Source organism: Chlorocebus sabaeus, chromosome 20 (genome assembly GCF_047675955.1).
Source record: "Chlorocebus sabaeus isolate Y175 chromosome 20, mChlSab1.0.hap1, whole genome shotgun sequence".
Lineage (NCBI taxonomy): Eukaryota > Metazoa > Chordata > Mammalia > Primates > Cercopithecidae > Chlorocebus > Chlorocebus sabaeus.
Genome location: NC_132923.1, coordinates 10,991,329 through 11,004,958, shown reverse-complemented (window position 1 = coordinate 11,004,958; position 13,630 = coordinate 10,991,329). Strand labels below are relative to the sequence as shown.

General features: G+C 44.6%; 1 protein-coding gene across 1 annotated transcript; it reads right to left on the bottom strand.

The window, feature by feature from the left end:
- Positions 1-3,701: 3,701 nt before the first annotated feature.
- On the bottom strand, positions 3,702-13,237 carry FLG2 (filaggrin 2). The gene is made up of 5 exons (XM_073008109.1): positions 13,100-13,237; positions 6,690-11,958; positions 5,871-6,464; positions 4,883-5,639; positions 3,702-4,207 (listed from the first exon to the last, which is right to left on the bottom strand). The coding sequence occupies exons 1-5, from the start codon at positions 13,235-13,237 to the stop codon at positions 3,763-3,765; spliced, it is 7,203 nt and encodes a 2,400-aa protein (XP_072864210.1). The 3' UTR covers positions 3,702-3,762.
- Between the last annotated feature and the right edge of the window lie 393 nt (positions 13,238-13,630).

Sequence of the window (13,630 nt, the reverse complement as noted above, 5' to 3'; positions counted from 1 at the left end):
CCAGTTTTTAACTTTTTCTTTGTAGACCATACCTGATGTTTCATTTTTATCTTTTCTTTTATCTTAGAAAGGAGATGTGTAACTCTCTTTGAGTTATTTAATACTTCTGGTGTAATTCATAAGGAACAATTGCCCCCTGTTTGATTAAAACATATTATTGAGAGTTTTAGCAATGTAGAATATATTATATTTAAATTTCAAATGAGTGTGGTCAAGGGATTATGGGGGTCATTTATGTACATAACCTATATATATACACACACATACATATTTACACACACATACAATAAAGGCACATTAATGTTTATTCAAGATACCAGTGAAACTTTAGACATTTGTAAATGTATTCTTAGAGAATAAAGGCTTTCTTGTAAATGCTTTGGACAGTGATTCGATCGAGGGAAAGATTAGATGTTGAGTTTTACCTTCTTTGGACTCATTATTAGTCTCTGAGTGCTTCACTGCTTTCTAGCGGTGGAATGTGGAATTACGGATGTATGGAATGAGTGCAGATGCCCTGACACAGTGCGAGCTTTAGCTTGAGAATCAGAAACCTATACCTTGGTCATAGCAGCACTTCTAATTAGCAAGTTAATCTCTTCTATTGTAAATAAAGCAAATCCATAGATTTACTTTACTGTCATCTAGCTGTGCAGAGGTAGAATGAAAATCTATGGATTTCTCTTTTTATTATAGGTATAGACTTACTTTATAATAGAAAGAGATTAAATATCAAATTTAAATTTCTAATTGTTCTTTGATTATTAGCATTTATTCAGTGAATAAATCTTGATTGATAGATTGGTATGAATTGGTTACTATTTAGGGTTAACTTCTATGTACACAGTAATTTTGCTGAGTATCATTAATAGTATAACTGTAGCTTTTTCACTAGTAAACTAACAGACTAGTGTTTTGTTGATTACATAGCATGATTTAAAGTTCAGAAAGTACAAGTCCTTCTTAATATTAAAATTTAAAACCCAGATTAGATAGATATATTCTGAGTCTAATCAGAAGAATGAGCCTGTTTTTTGTTGTTGTTGTTGTTGTTTCAAATAACTTCTGCTTCCAATAGGGGCTTGTGATTTTGAACACTCACTGATGAATTTCAGTTTAGTTTGAATTCCAAAAGTGAAGGTGGAGGAAAAGTAGCTTGATTTTTGAGTGAAAAGAGGATAAATTTGGATAGCACCAATTTAATGGAGAGAATTATCACTCTTTTAATTAAGTATGGTGTGCTTGGCTTTTTTATTTTTACTTGCAAATTAAGGAAGTAATCTTTAAAGTTCTTACTAGTTCTGACATTCTGGACATTTTATTTGGGTTTTATAGTAGTAAACTTTCTACTGAGGATAGTATATTTTGTACATAATTCTTCTACTAATCATTACTTCCCTCACTGTTCATAATAAATTCATGTATTTTCTCCTTTTAGGCAGGAATAATGTATTTTTAATTGTTTTTCTTCTACTGGAAACTTCAGGACAATCAGCTTCTATTGAGAGTGATTCTTCCATTAATATCTTTGACAGAGAAAATCCATGGTGTATAACTCTTATTTCCAGAGCTTGGGTTGTCTTAGAAAGTAGCTACTTGGGATTATGTTTGATAACAATTGCTGTGATGATCATGATAAACTAGAACACCTGAGGTCAACTCATCAGTATAAAGCCTTTCTGTAAATGCTTTACAGAAGCATTGGGCAGTGATTAGATTGAGGAAAATATCAGATACAGTTGAGTTTTGTCTTCTTTGGGGTCCTTATCACTAGTACCCGAGTGCTTCACTGCCATCTAGTTGTGTGGAGGTAGAAGAAAACTGCATCTGATCCCACGGCAGGAAACTATGTTTGTGTTTGTGGAGATGAAAGAGAAGAGAAATTATAACTTGATGAAACGTTTATTGCCAATTTTTATGAAGTACAGTTTTCTGGATCCTATATCCAGAAGGCCATGACAATAAATGTAAACATAGTTGTACAGAGTTCTAGTAGTAACACAAAAAGATGCAAATATTCTGAATATTCATGTGGGAAACTACTACATATTCTTTGTTCAGGATGGGATGTGTTATAATGTTTCTAGAGACATTTTGGCTCCTAAACCATGTCATTTAGCTCCTTGGATAGGTTTTTCAATAATTAATTAAAACAAAATCTGGAAAATCCAAATTTTGAAACTCGGAAATTTTTTTAAACCCTAATTTTATTCCCAACCACACAAATCTCACTTTATTATATAGTTCTGAAAGTAGCCCCAAATGATGTTCATTTTTTTCTTCCATTCACTTTTTTCTTTCTTTCTTTCTTTTTTTTTTTTTTTTTTTTTCGAAGTGGAGTCTTGCTCAGTCACCCAGGCTGGAGTGCAGTGGTGCGATTTCGGCAACCTCTGCCTCCTGGATTCAAGCAATTCTCCTGCCTCAGTCTCCTGAGTAGCTAGGATTACAGGCACCCGCCACTGCACCCAGTTGATTTTTCTATTTTTAGTAGAGACAGGGTTTCACCATGTTGGCCAGGCTGGTCTCGAACTCCTGACCCCATGATCCACCCTTCTCGGCCTCCCAAAGTGCTGGGATTACAAGCGTGAGCCACCGCGCCTGGCCCCATTCACTGTTTTTTAACCAAGGAGTTCAATGAATGTGGAGCCTTACAAAAACACCTGGCACCAAACAAAAGTAATATAGTACAGAACTATAGTTAAAATGAAAGAACAGACATATACCCCTACTACCAAAACAAGAGATCATGTTAAATACCTTAATTTCATGTATGTGTCTCATTTCTTCTCTGGGTTAGTTCTTATCTTGGGCTAGTTTGTGTTGGCTTCTTATTCAAAGTAATAACTCCTTTGTTCTTGGACATATTCATAAAGTGGGGTGTTGCTATCTACGCAGAAGGAACCAGAGCCTGTTCTTTCCTTTCTGTGGTAACCACTGGCCTCAGAGCCTCTTGTCTGTTTATTGCTCACATCCTCACTGTATATTCTGATACCTCCTGACAGACTTGATTCTGATTCTTGCCTTTGTCTCCCCCACTGCATGTGGTTGTACTGCTTGATGAATATCTATACCTATACTCTTCAATTCCTGTAGGCTGTCAAGAAAGTGACTGAAAATGTATCTTTGACTTTTGCTGTCATTTGACTGCTTATAACTGTCATTTGATTGGCCATTGCTATATACTTGTCTTTCATTGGTACTGAATCCAGATTGACCCTTGACAACTCTTGATGGCCCATGACTTGATACCTATCTGGCAAAACCTGTGCTGGATCTTACCTGCCCATGAAAAGTTGTGTCTCCCAAATGTTGCTGGCTAGATCCGTGCAAAACTATTGTATTGAACTCTAACTTCCCATGCCTAGATCCTAATTGCTAATGAGTGTCTTTCTCCCAATCTTCCGAATGCCTTTTATTATCAGTATGGGATTGCTGTTTTCTGATTGAACTAGATTTTGAATGGACATGAACTGATATGGATTGTCCATGGTCAGATCCAAGATGGTCATTTGACTGGCTATAGGTGCATCCCTCCCTTCTGGCTGTGTTATATCCAGGTTGAACATAGGTGTTGTTTGACTGTTTATGAGTTACTACAGAATGTCCATGACTAGATTCCTGACTTCCTATAATGGGTCCAGACTGATACTTAGAATCAATTGAATGTTCATAACTTATCATTAACTGTTCATGATTTAAACTGTGTCTTCCTGTTCCTTTCGTTGCTTTGGATACTATCAGGTCAGAACTAGAAAATGATTGTCAATGTCTAGACAGTTGCTCGTTTATGGCGCTATCTATTGACCATGAAAGGTGAGAATTACAGATGCTTTTTCTGCGGCCACCAGAAGGCCCATACCCAGTGTGCCCATAGTCATATTCTGCAGGTCCATAACTGCCATGTTTCCAAACGTGACTTGATCCATGCCTTTGCCTTTCACTACTATGTGACTGAAAATGACTTGTTCTAGTAGATCTGGAATCTGTCTCTGTGGATTGTCCATAATCAGAATGGCCATGTCTAGTGGTATCTCCTGTCTGTCCATAAGTAGTTTCCAGTCTCCCATGAACGACAGATCCTGACTCTCCATGTTGGGATCGGGCTTGGCCATGAGTGTGTCCTGAATGTGTGTGTGAGCCCCCTGAGTGCCCTTCACTGTCACTGTACTCACTGTGGCCAGATCCCCTTCTTCCAATTGTCCTGGAACTTGTCTGTATGGACTCTCCATGACCATATTGGGCATGTCTAGAGGTATCTCCTGTCTGTCCATGTATAGTTCCCTGTCTCCCATGAACGGCAGATCCTGACTCTCCACGTTGGGATCCGACTTGGCCATGAGTGTGTCCTGAATGTGTGTGTGAGACCCCTGAGTGCCCTTCACTGTCACTGTACTCACTGTGGCCAGATCCCCTTCTTCCAGCTGTCCTGGACCCTCTCTGTGTGGATTGTCCATGACCAGACTGGCCATGTCTAGTGGTATCTCCTGTCTGTCCATGTATGGTTCCTTGTCTCCCATGAACGGCAGATCCTGACTCTCCATGTTGGGATCCAGCTTGGCCATGAGTATGTCCTGAATGTGTGTGTGAGACCCCTGAGTGCCCTTCACTGTCACTGTACTCACTGTGGCCAGATCCCCTTCTTCCAATTGTCCTGGAACCTGTCTGTATGGACTCCCCATGACCAGACTGGCCATGTCTAGTGGTATCTCCTGTCTGTCCATGTAGAGTTCCCTGTCTCCCATGAACGGCAGATCCTGACTCTCCACGTTGGGATCCGGCTTGGCCATGAGTGTGTCCTGAATGTGTGTGTGAGAACCCTGAGTGCCCTTCACTGTCACTGTACTCACTGTGGCCAGATCCCCTTCTTCCAGTTGTCCTGGACCCTGTCTGTGTGGATTGTCCATGACCATATTGGGCATGTCTAGTGGTATCTCCTGTCTGTCCACGAGTAGTTCCCTGTCTCCCATGACCTGAGGATCCTGACTCTCCATATTGAGATCCAGCTTGGCTGTAAGTGTGTCCTGAATGTGTGGGTGAGACCTCTGAGTGCACTTCACTATGACTGGACTCGCTGTGACTAGATCTCTGTTTTCCAATTGTCCTGGAATCTGTCTGTGTAGACTCTCCATGACCAGACTGGCCATGTCTAGTGGTATCTCCTGTCTGTCCATGTATAGTTCCCTGTCTTCCATGAAGGGCAGATCCTGACTCTCCATGTTGGGATCCGGCTTGGCCATGAGTGTGTCCTGAATGTGTGTGTGAGACCCCTGAGTGCCCTTCACTGTCACTGTACTCACTGTGGCCAGATCCCCTTCTTCCAGTTTTCTTGGACCCTCTCTGTGTGGATTGTCCATGACCAGACTGGCCATGTGTAGTGGTATCTCCTGTCTGTCCATGTATGGTTCCTTGTCTCCCATGAACGGCAGATCCTGACTCTCCATGTTGGGATCCAGCTTGGCCATGAGTATGTCCTGAATGTGTGTGTGAGACCCCTGAGTGCCCTTCACTGTCACTGTACTCACTGTGGCCAGATCCCCTTCTTCCAATTGTCCTGGAACCTGTCTGTATGGACTCCCCATGACCAGACTGGCCATGTCTAGTGGTATCTCCTGTCTGTCCATGAGTAGTTTGGTGTCTCTTGTTAACTGTGGATTCTGAGTCTCCATGTTGAGATCCGGCTTGGCCATGAGTGTATTCTTGTGAGTGTGGTCTGTGTGAGACCCCTGAGTGCACTTCACTGTCACTGGACTCACTGTGCCTAGATCTCTGTCCTCCTCTTGTCCTGGACCCTGTCTGTGTGGCTTGTCCATGACCAGAGTGGCCATGTTCACTGGTATCTCCTGACTGTCCTTGAGTAGTTTGTTGTTTCTCATGAACTGTGGATTCTGACTCTCCATGTTGAGATCCAGCTTGGCCATGAGTGTATCCCGAATGTGTGTGGGAGCCCCCTGAGTGCCCTTCACTGTCACTGTACTCACTGTGGCCAAATCCCCTTCTTCCAGTTGTCCTGGACCCTGTCTGTGTGGATTGTCCATGACCAGACTGGCCATGTCTAGTGGTATCTCCAGTCTGTCCATGTATGGTTCCCTGTCTCCCATGAACGGCAGATCCTGACTCTCCATGTTGGGATCCGGCTTGGCCATGAGTGTGTCCTGAATGTGTGTGTGAGACCCCTGAGTGCCCTTCACTGTCACTGTACTCACTGTGGCCAGATCCCCTTCTTCCAGCTGTCCTGGACCCTGTCTGTGTGGATTGTCCATGACCAGACTGGCCATGTCTAGTGGTATCTCCTGTCTGTCCATGTAGAGTTCCCTGTCTCCCATGAACGGCAGATCCTGACTCTCCACGTTGGGATCCGGCTTGGCCATGAGTGTGTCCTGAATGTGTGTGTGAGACCCCTGAGTGCCCTTCACTGTCACTGTACTCACTGTGGCCAGATCCCCTTCTTCCAGCTGTCCTGGACCCTGTCTGTGTGGATTGCCCATGACCATATTGGGCATGTCTAGTGGTATCTCCTGTCTGTCCACGAGTAGTTCCCTGTCTCCCATGACCTGAGGATCCTGACTCTCCATATTGAGATCCGGCTTGGCTGTAAGTGTGTCCTGAATGTGTGGGTGAGACCTCTGAGTGCACTTCACTATGACTGGACTCGCTGTGACTAGATCTCTGTCTTCCAATTGTCCTGGAACCTGTCTGTGTGGACTCTCCATGACCAGACTGGCCATGTCTAGTGGTATCTCCTGTCTGTCCATGTATAGTTCCCTGTCTCCCATGAACGGCAGATCCTGACTCTCCATGTTGGGATCCGGCTTGGCCATGAGTGTGTCCTGAATGTGTGTGTGAGACCCCTGAGTGCCCTTCACTGTCGCTGTACTCACTGTGGCCAGATCCCCTTCTTCCAGCTGTCCTGGACCCTCTCTGTGTGGATTGTCCATGACCAGACTGGCCATGTCTACTGGTATCTCCAGTCTGTCCATGTATGGTTCCTTGTCTCCCATGAACGGCAGATCCTGACTCTCCATGTTGGGATCCAGCTTGGCCATGAGTATGTCCTGAATGTGTGTGTGAGACCCCTGAGTGCCCTTCACTGTCACTGTACTCACTGTGGCCAGATCCCCTTCTTCCAGTTGTCCTGGACCCTCTCTGTGTGGATTGTCCATGACCAGACTGGCCATGTTCAGTGATATCTCCTGTCTGTCCATGAGTAGTTTGTTGTCTCTCGTGAACTGTGGATTCTGACTCTCCATGTTGAGATCCAGCTTGGCCATATGTGTGTCCTGAATGTGTGTGTGGGCCCCCTGAGTGCCCTTCACTGTCACTGTACTCACTGTGTCCAGATCCCCTTCTTCCAGCTGTCCTGGACCCTGTCTGTGTGGGTTGTCCATGACCATAGTGGGCATGTCTAGTGGTATCTCCTGTCTGTCCATGAGTAGTTCCCTGTCTCCCATGACCTGAGGATCCTGACCCTCCATGTTGAGATCCAGCTTGGCTGTGAGTGTGTCCTGAATGTGTGTGTGAGATCCCTGAGTGCCCTTCACTGTCACTGTACTCACTGTGGCCAGATCCCCTTCTTCCAGTTGTCCTGGACCCTCTCTGCGTGGATTGTCTATTATGATAGTGGGCATATCTAGTGGTATCTCCTGTCTGTCCATGAGTAGTTCCGTGTCTCTCGTGAACTGTGGATCCTGACTCTCCATGTTGAGATCTGGCTTGGCCATGAGTTTGTTCTTGTGATTGTGGTCTATGTGAGCCCCCTGAGTGCACTTCACTGTCACTGGACTCACTGTGGCCAGATCCCCTTCTTCCAGTTGTCCTGGACCCTATCTGTGTGGACTGTCCATGACCAGAATAGCCATGTCCAGTGGCATCTCCTGTCTGTCCATAAGTAGTTTCGTGTCTCTCATGAACTGTGGATTCTGATTCTCCAAGTTGAGATCCAGCTTGGCCGTGAGTTTGTTCTTGTGAGTGTGGTCTATGTGAGACCCCTGAGTGCACTTCACTGTCAGTGGCATCACTGTGGCTAAATCTCTGTCTTCCAGTTGTTCTGGAACCTGTCTGTGTAGACTGTCCATGACCAGAGTGGCTATGTCTAGTGGTATCTCCTCTCTGTCCATGAGTAGTTCTTTGTCTTCTGTGAACTGTAGATCCTGACTCTGGGTAATGAGATTCAACTTGTGTGTGAATGTGTTCTGAATGTCTGTGTGAGACCCTTGAGTGCACTTCACTGTCACTGTTCTCACTTTGGCTAGATCTTCGTCTTCTACTTACCCTGGACCCCGTCTGTGTGGATTGTCCTTGACCAGACTGGCTATGTCTAGCGGTATTTATTGTCTGACCATGAGTAGTTTCCTGTCTCCCGTGAACTGTGGATCCTGACGCTACTTGTTGAGATCCACCCTGGCCCAAGCCAGTTGATTGACCTGAGCCTGAACCATATTGGCCAAATCCAGTGGACTGACCTGAGCCAGATATATGTTGTCCAGAACTAGAGAAATTGTCTGAGCCAGACACATGCTGTCCAAAACCTGTGGTTGGACCTGAGCCAGACTCACGTTGGCCACAGCCAGATGATTGACTTGAGCCAGTACCATGTTGGCCATAGCTAGACTGACCTGATCTGTACTCATGCCATGCAAAGCCAGAGGATTGTCCTGTGCCTGACCCATGTTGTCCAAAGCCAGAGGACTGTCCTGAGCCCAATCCATATTGGCCAAAGCCAGAGGATTGACCTGAGCCTGACCTGTGTTGTCCAAATCCAGATGTCTGTCCTGAACTAGACCCATGTTGACCATAGCTAGATGACTGACTTGAGCCAGAACCATGTTGGCCATAGCTAGATTGATATGATCTAGACTCATGTTGTCCAAAACCAGAGGACTGTCCTGAGCCAGTCCCATGTTGTCCAAAGCCACTGGACTGACCTAAGCCTGATCCATGTTGGCCAAAGCCAGAGTACTGACCTGAGCTTGACCTGTGTTGGCCAAAGCCAGTTGTATGTCCTGAACTAGACCCATGTTGACAATAGCCAGATGACTGACTTGAGCCAGAACCATGTTGGCCATAGCTAGACTGATGTGATCTAGACTCATGCTGTCCAAAACCAGAGAATTGTCCTGAGCCAGTCCCATGTTGTCCAAAGCCACTGGACTGACCTAAGCCTGATCCATGTTGGCCAAAGCCAGCGTATTGACTTGAGCTTGACCCCTGTTGTCCAAAGCCAGATGTCTGTCCTGAACTTGACCCATGTTGACCATAGCCAGATGATTGACCTGAGCCAGAACCATGCAGGCCATAGCTGGACTGATGTGATCTAGACTCATGCTGTCCAAAGCCAGAGGATTGTCCTGAGCCTGACCCATGTTGTCTAAAGCCAGAGGACTGACCTGAGCCTGATCCATGTTGGCCGAAGCTGGAAGACTGACCTGAGCTTAACTCGTGTTGTCCAAATCCAGATGTCTGTCCTGAACTCGACCCATTATGACCACAGCCAGATGATTGACTTGAGCCAAAACCATGTTGGCCACAGCTAGAATGACCTGATCTAGACTCATGTTGCCCAGAACCAGAGGATTGTCCTGAACCAGACCCATGTTGTCCAAAGCCAGAGTACTGACCTGAGCCTGATCCATATTGGCCAAAGCCAGTGGATTGACCTGAGCCCGAACTATGTTGTCCAAAGCCAGATGTCCATTTAGACCCATGTTGGCCATAGCCAGATGACTGACTTGAGCCAGAACCATGTTGTCCATAGCTAGACTGACGTGATCTAGACTCATGTTGCCCAAAACCAGAGGATTGTCCTGAGCCAGACCCATGTTGTCCAAAGCCAGAGGACTGACCTGAGCCTGATCCATGTTGGCCAAAGCTGGAAGATTGACCTGAGCTTAACTCATGTTGTCCAAATCCAGATGTCTGTCCTGAACTCAACCCATGTTGACCACAGCCAGATGATTGACTTGAACCAAAACCATGTTGGCCATAGCTAGACTGACCTGATGTAGACTCATGTTGTCCAAAACCAGAGGATTGTCCTGAGCCAGACCCATGTTGTCCAAAGCCAGAGGACTGACCTGAGCCCGATCCATATTGGCCAAAGCCAGTGGATTGACCTGAGCCTGATCCATGTTGTCCAAAGCCAGATGTCTGTCTAGACCCATGTTGGCCATAGCCAGATGACTGACTTGAGCTAGAACTGTGTTGGCCATAGCTAGACTGACCTGATCTAGACTCATGTTGTCCAAAGCCAGAGGATTGTCCTGAGCCAGACCCATGTTGTCCAAAGCCAAAGGACTGACCTGAGCCTGATCCATACTGGCCAAAGCCAGTGGATTGACCTGAGCCCAACCCATGTTGTCCAAAACCAGATGTCTGTCTAGATGCATGTTGGCCATAGCCAGATGATTGACTTGAGCCAGAACCATGTTGTCCATAGCTAGACTGACATGATCTAGACTCATGTTGTCCAAAACCAGAGGATTGTCCTGAGCCAGACTCATGCTGTCCAAAACCAGAGGATTGTCCTGAGCCAGACTCATGCTGTCCAAAACTAGAGGATTTTCCTGAGCCAGACCCATGCTGTCCAAAGCCAAAGGATTGACCTGAGCCTGATCCATGTTGGCCAAAGCCAGAGGAATGACCTGAGCCAGACCTGTGTTGTCCAAAGCCAGATGTCTTACCTGAGCTAGACCTATGCTCATCATAGCCTGAGGATTGACTTGATCTAGACCCATACTGGCCACAAGTTTGACCTGAGCCAGCTACATGTTGTTCGAAGCCAGAGGACTGACTCAAGCCTGTTCCATGTTGTTCACAGCTAGTAAACTGACCTGAACCAGACTGATGTTTACCACATTTGGAAAATTCATTTGAACTAGAAGAGTTTGAAAAGCGGCCACAGGAACCATGTTCATGTTGACCATTACTACAAGACTGGCTACCTCCAGACTCATATTGTCCACAAAAAGAGGACTGACTTGAGCCTGTTCTCTGTTGTCCTCCACAGTTCTGTGGTTGACCATTTTCTTGAGCTCCATATCCCCTCTGACTATAGGACTGACTACAGGAGTTAGACTCAAGTTGACCACATCCAGAGGGCTGACCTCCTGAGACACAGTCATGGCCTTGTCCTCCATTAATTCCTGACTGACAGCCTGACTGAATATAGCTAGCTTGATTTACTTGCCCTCCAAATCTATGTGACTGACAAGAATTTGAAGCATTTTGTGGCCTTCCACACCCACTTGAATTGCTATAACCACATTCATGACTTCGCCTCCAACTATCTCCTGAACATGAACGGCTAAACCCAAGCTTTTGTCCTCTACTTCTTGACTGAGTAGAGTTTGATTCATGCCCACTAATCTCCAATCCACATGACAGACCACCATGACCTTTCCTTTCCCAACTCTTTGATCCAGATCCAGATTCATATTCTTCCCCAAATTCCCTAGAAGGGCTAACATGTGACTTGTTTATTCTTTCCCTCAGTTCTCCAGAGCTGAAACCATGTCTCTCTTTGCCACTACTCCATGAGTGACCAGAGCTGGACCTGTGGTACCTTTTCTGAGATCCCTCTTGGTTTCCAGAGCTGGATAAATTACCTTGTCTTCCTAGCCTCCTGGAGTTGGACCCATGTCTACGTTTCACAGTTCCCCTTGAGTGCCCAGAACTATATCCATGCTCCTCTCCCTCACTCCAACTTGAATGTCTGTAACCTGATTCATGTTCTGGGGTATCCTCTTCATCCTCTTCTGTTTCACTTTCTTCCTCTTGGTGTCGGTGACCACGCCTATGCTTCTTTGACCCTGAAGCTTTGCAGTATTCTTTGCTGAGGACCTTGTTGCAGGCCATAGTCAGCTTGAATATCATCAAAAGAAACTCAGTAAAGTCCAATCTTCTGTCATGATCTCGATCCAGCATGTGCATGATGACATCCACTGTGTCTGGATCATCTGGATTCTGTATATGAGTGACATACCAAAGGAGACCTGGTCAGCCTCACCTGCATACTCAGCCAACACATTCAAATAGTGCTGTGAAATTGTGGATGTTTGACATGATGTAGTTTTAGTCCAATGGAGGATTACTTTAGGTTAATAGAACCCAGTAAATGTTAAGGGTTAATAGAAAATAAAGACTACTGGGATCCTCAGAAGAAGACATTTCAAGGATTTAAGCTAAAGGATTAAGTGCTTAGGTAAGGCCTACAGGAAGGAGTGGAATAAACTAAGTTCAGTAACTGATATTTCTAAGTTTTACATAAATTGTAACTAGTACATGATTACATGTTAATATATTCCATGTTAGAATTTATCATATATTATTTTGAAGCTAGTAACTGAGTCCTTTTTTTTTTTTTTTTTTTTTGAGACAGAGTTTCACTCTGTAACCCAGGCTAGGGTGCAGTGGCACGATCTCTGCTCACTGCAAGCTCCGCCTCCCGGGTTCATGCCATTCTCCTGCCTCAGCCTCCCGAGTAGCTGGGACTACAGGGGCCTGCCACCACGCCTGGCTAATTTTTTGTATTTTTAGTAAAGACAGGGTTTAGTAGAGACAGGGTTTTAGGGTTTCACCGTATTAGCCAAGATGGTCTTGATCTCCTGACCTCGTGATCCACCCGCCTCAGTCTCCCAAAGTGCTGGGATTACAGGAGTGAGCCACCATGCCTGGCTGAGTCCTTTTTAAGTAGATGGAATAAAATGCTGATATTTTATTTTTGATTCTTAATCATACCTATTTTGTCAGCTTGCCATGTAGATGATTTCCCTTTCTATACTTTTTTTTTCCCATTTGATAAGATAATTTATTCATTCCTGTCCTAGCACAAATTTATTTTCTGCTTTTTCTAAGGAAAATCCTGGGTATATAAGAAAGTCTGAGAGTCTATAAGGTAGGAGTGCATAGGTGGAAAAGTGAGGATGAAACATTCACTTTCTTTAAAATATATGCTGCTTTAACAGACTTTCTGGCATCCCCAAAATACTGCTCATAGAGGTTGCTTAGAGTCTACGGGGGCTGTGCACATTTTAGCTGATCTGGATCATATAACAGAGCATGTACAGGACTCCAGGAGCCTTCAGTTCTGGCACATGGTTCTCACCTTCAGAATTGGATGAAACTCTTTCTCCAGAAGTTCCTTTAGTTCATCCTTGCTCAGTGTGCCACACTCCCCATCTTGCTTGGTGTATTTGTAGAAAACATCAATTACAGTGACAACACTTCTCAAGAGGTCAGTCATCTTTTTGCAAGTTTAAGTGAACCTGGACACAGAGAAAAAAAGAACCCTATTATTCATATTTTCCCCTTTTAACTTATCAGCAATTTTCATTTTAATAATAACTATCATGATTTTTTTAACTTCTTGTTTCTTTTTTTTTTTTAATTATACTTTAAGTTCTAAGGTACATGTGCGCAACGTGCAGGTTTGTTACATATGTATACATGTGCCATGTCTCTTGTTTCTTTTAAATCTCAAAAAGTAAGAATGGGCCAGGGATGATACAACACTGTTGAACACAATGAAAATTAACTTTGTTAACTTTGAGTTACTTTTCTATGATCAACTCTTGGCATGTTACTGTTTCAACTGAGTATAGACCTCAGGTCTCTATATTTCTTGTCATGGGTAAGT

Bases quoted from the DNA above. Each gene is read 5' to 3' on its own strand.
- FLG2 (XM_073008109.1), bottom strand. From the start codon at position 13,237: ATGACTGACCTCTTGAGAAGTGTTGTCACTGTAATTGATGTTTTCTAC. The intron at 6,465-6,689 runs GTTCCAGGACAA...CCACACAGACAG, and splicing joins TGGAGAGTCCACACAGACAG to GGTCCAGGACAGCTGGAAGA. The intron at 5,640-5,870 runs AGAAACAACAAA...CCACAGTTAACA, and splicing joins GTCAGAATCCACAGTTCATG to AGAGACACCAAACTACTCAT.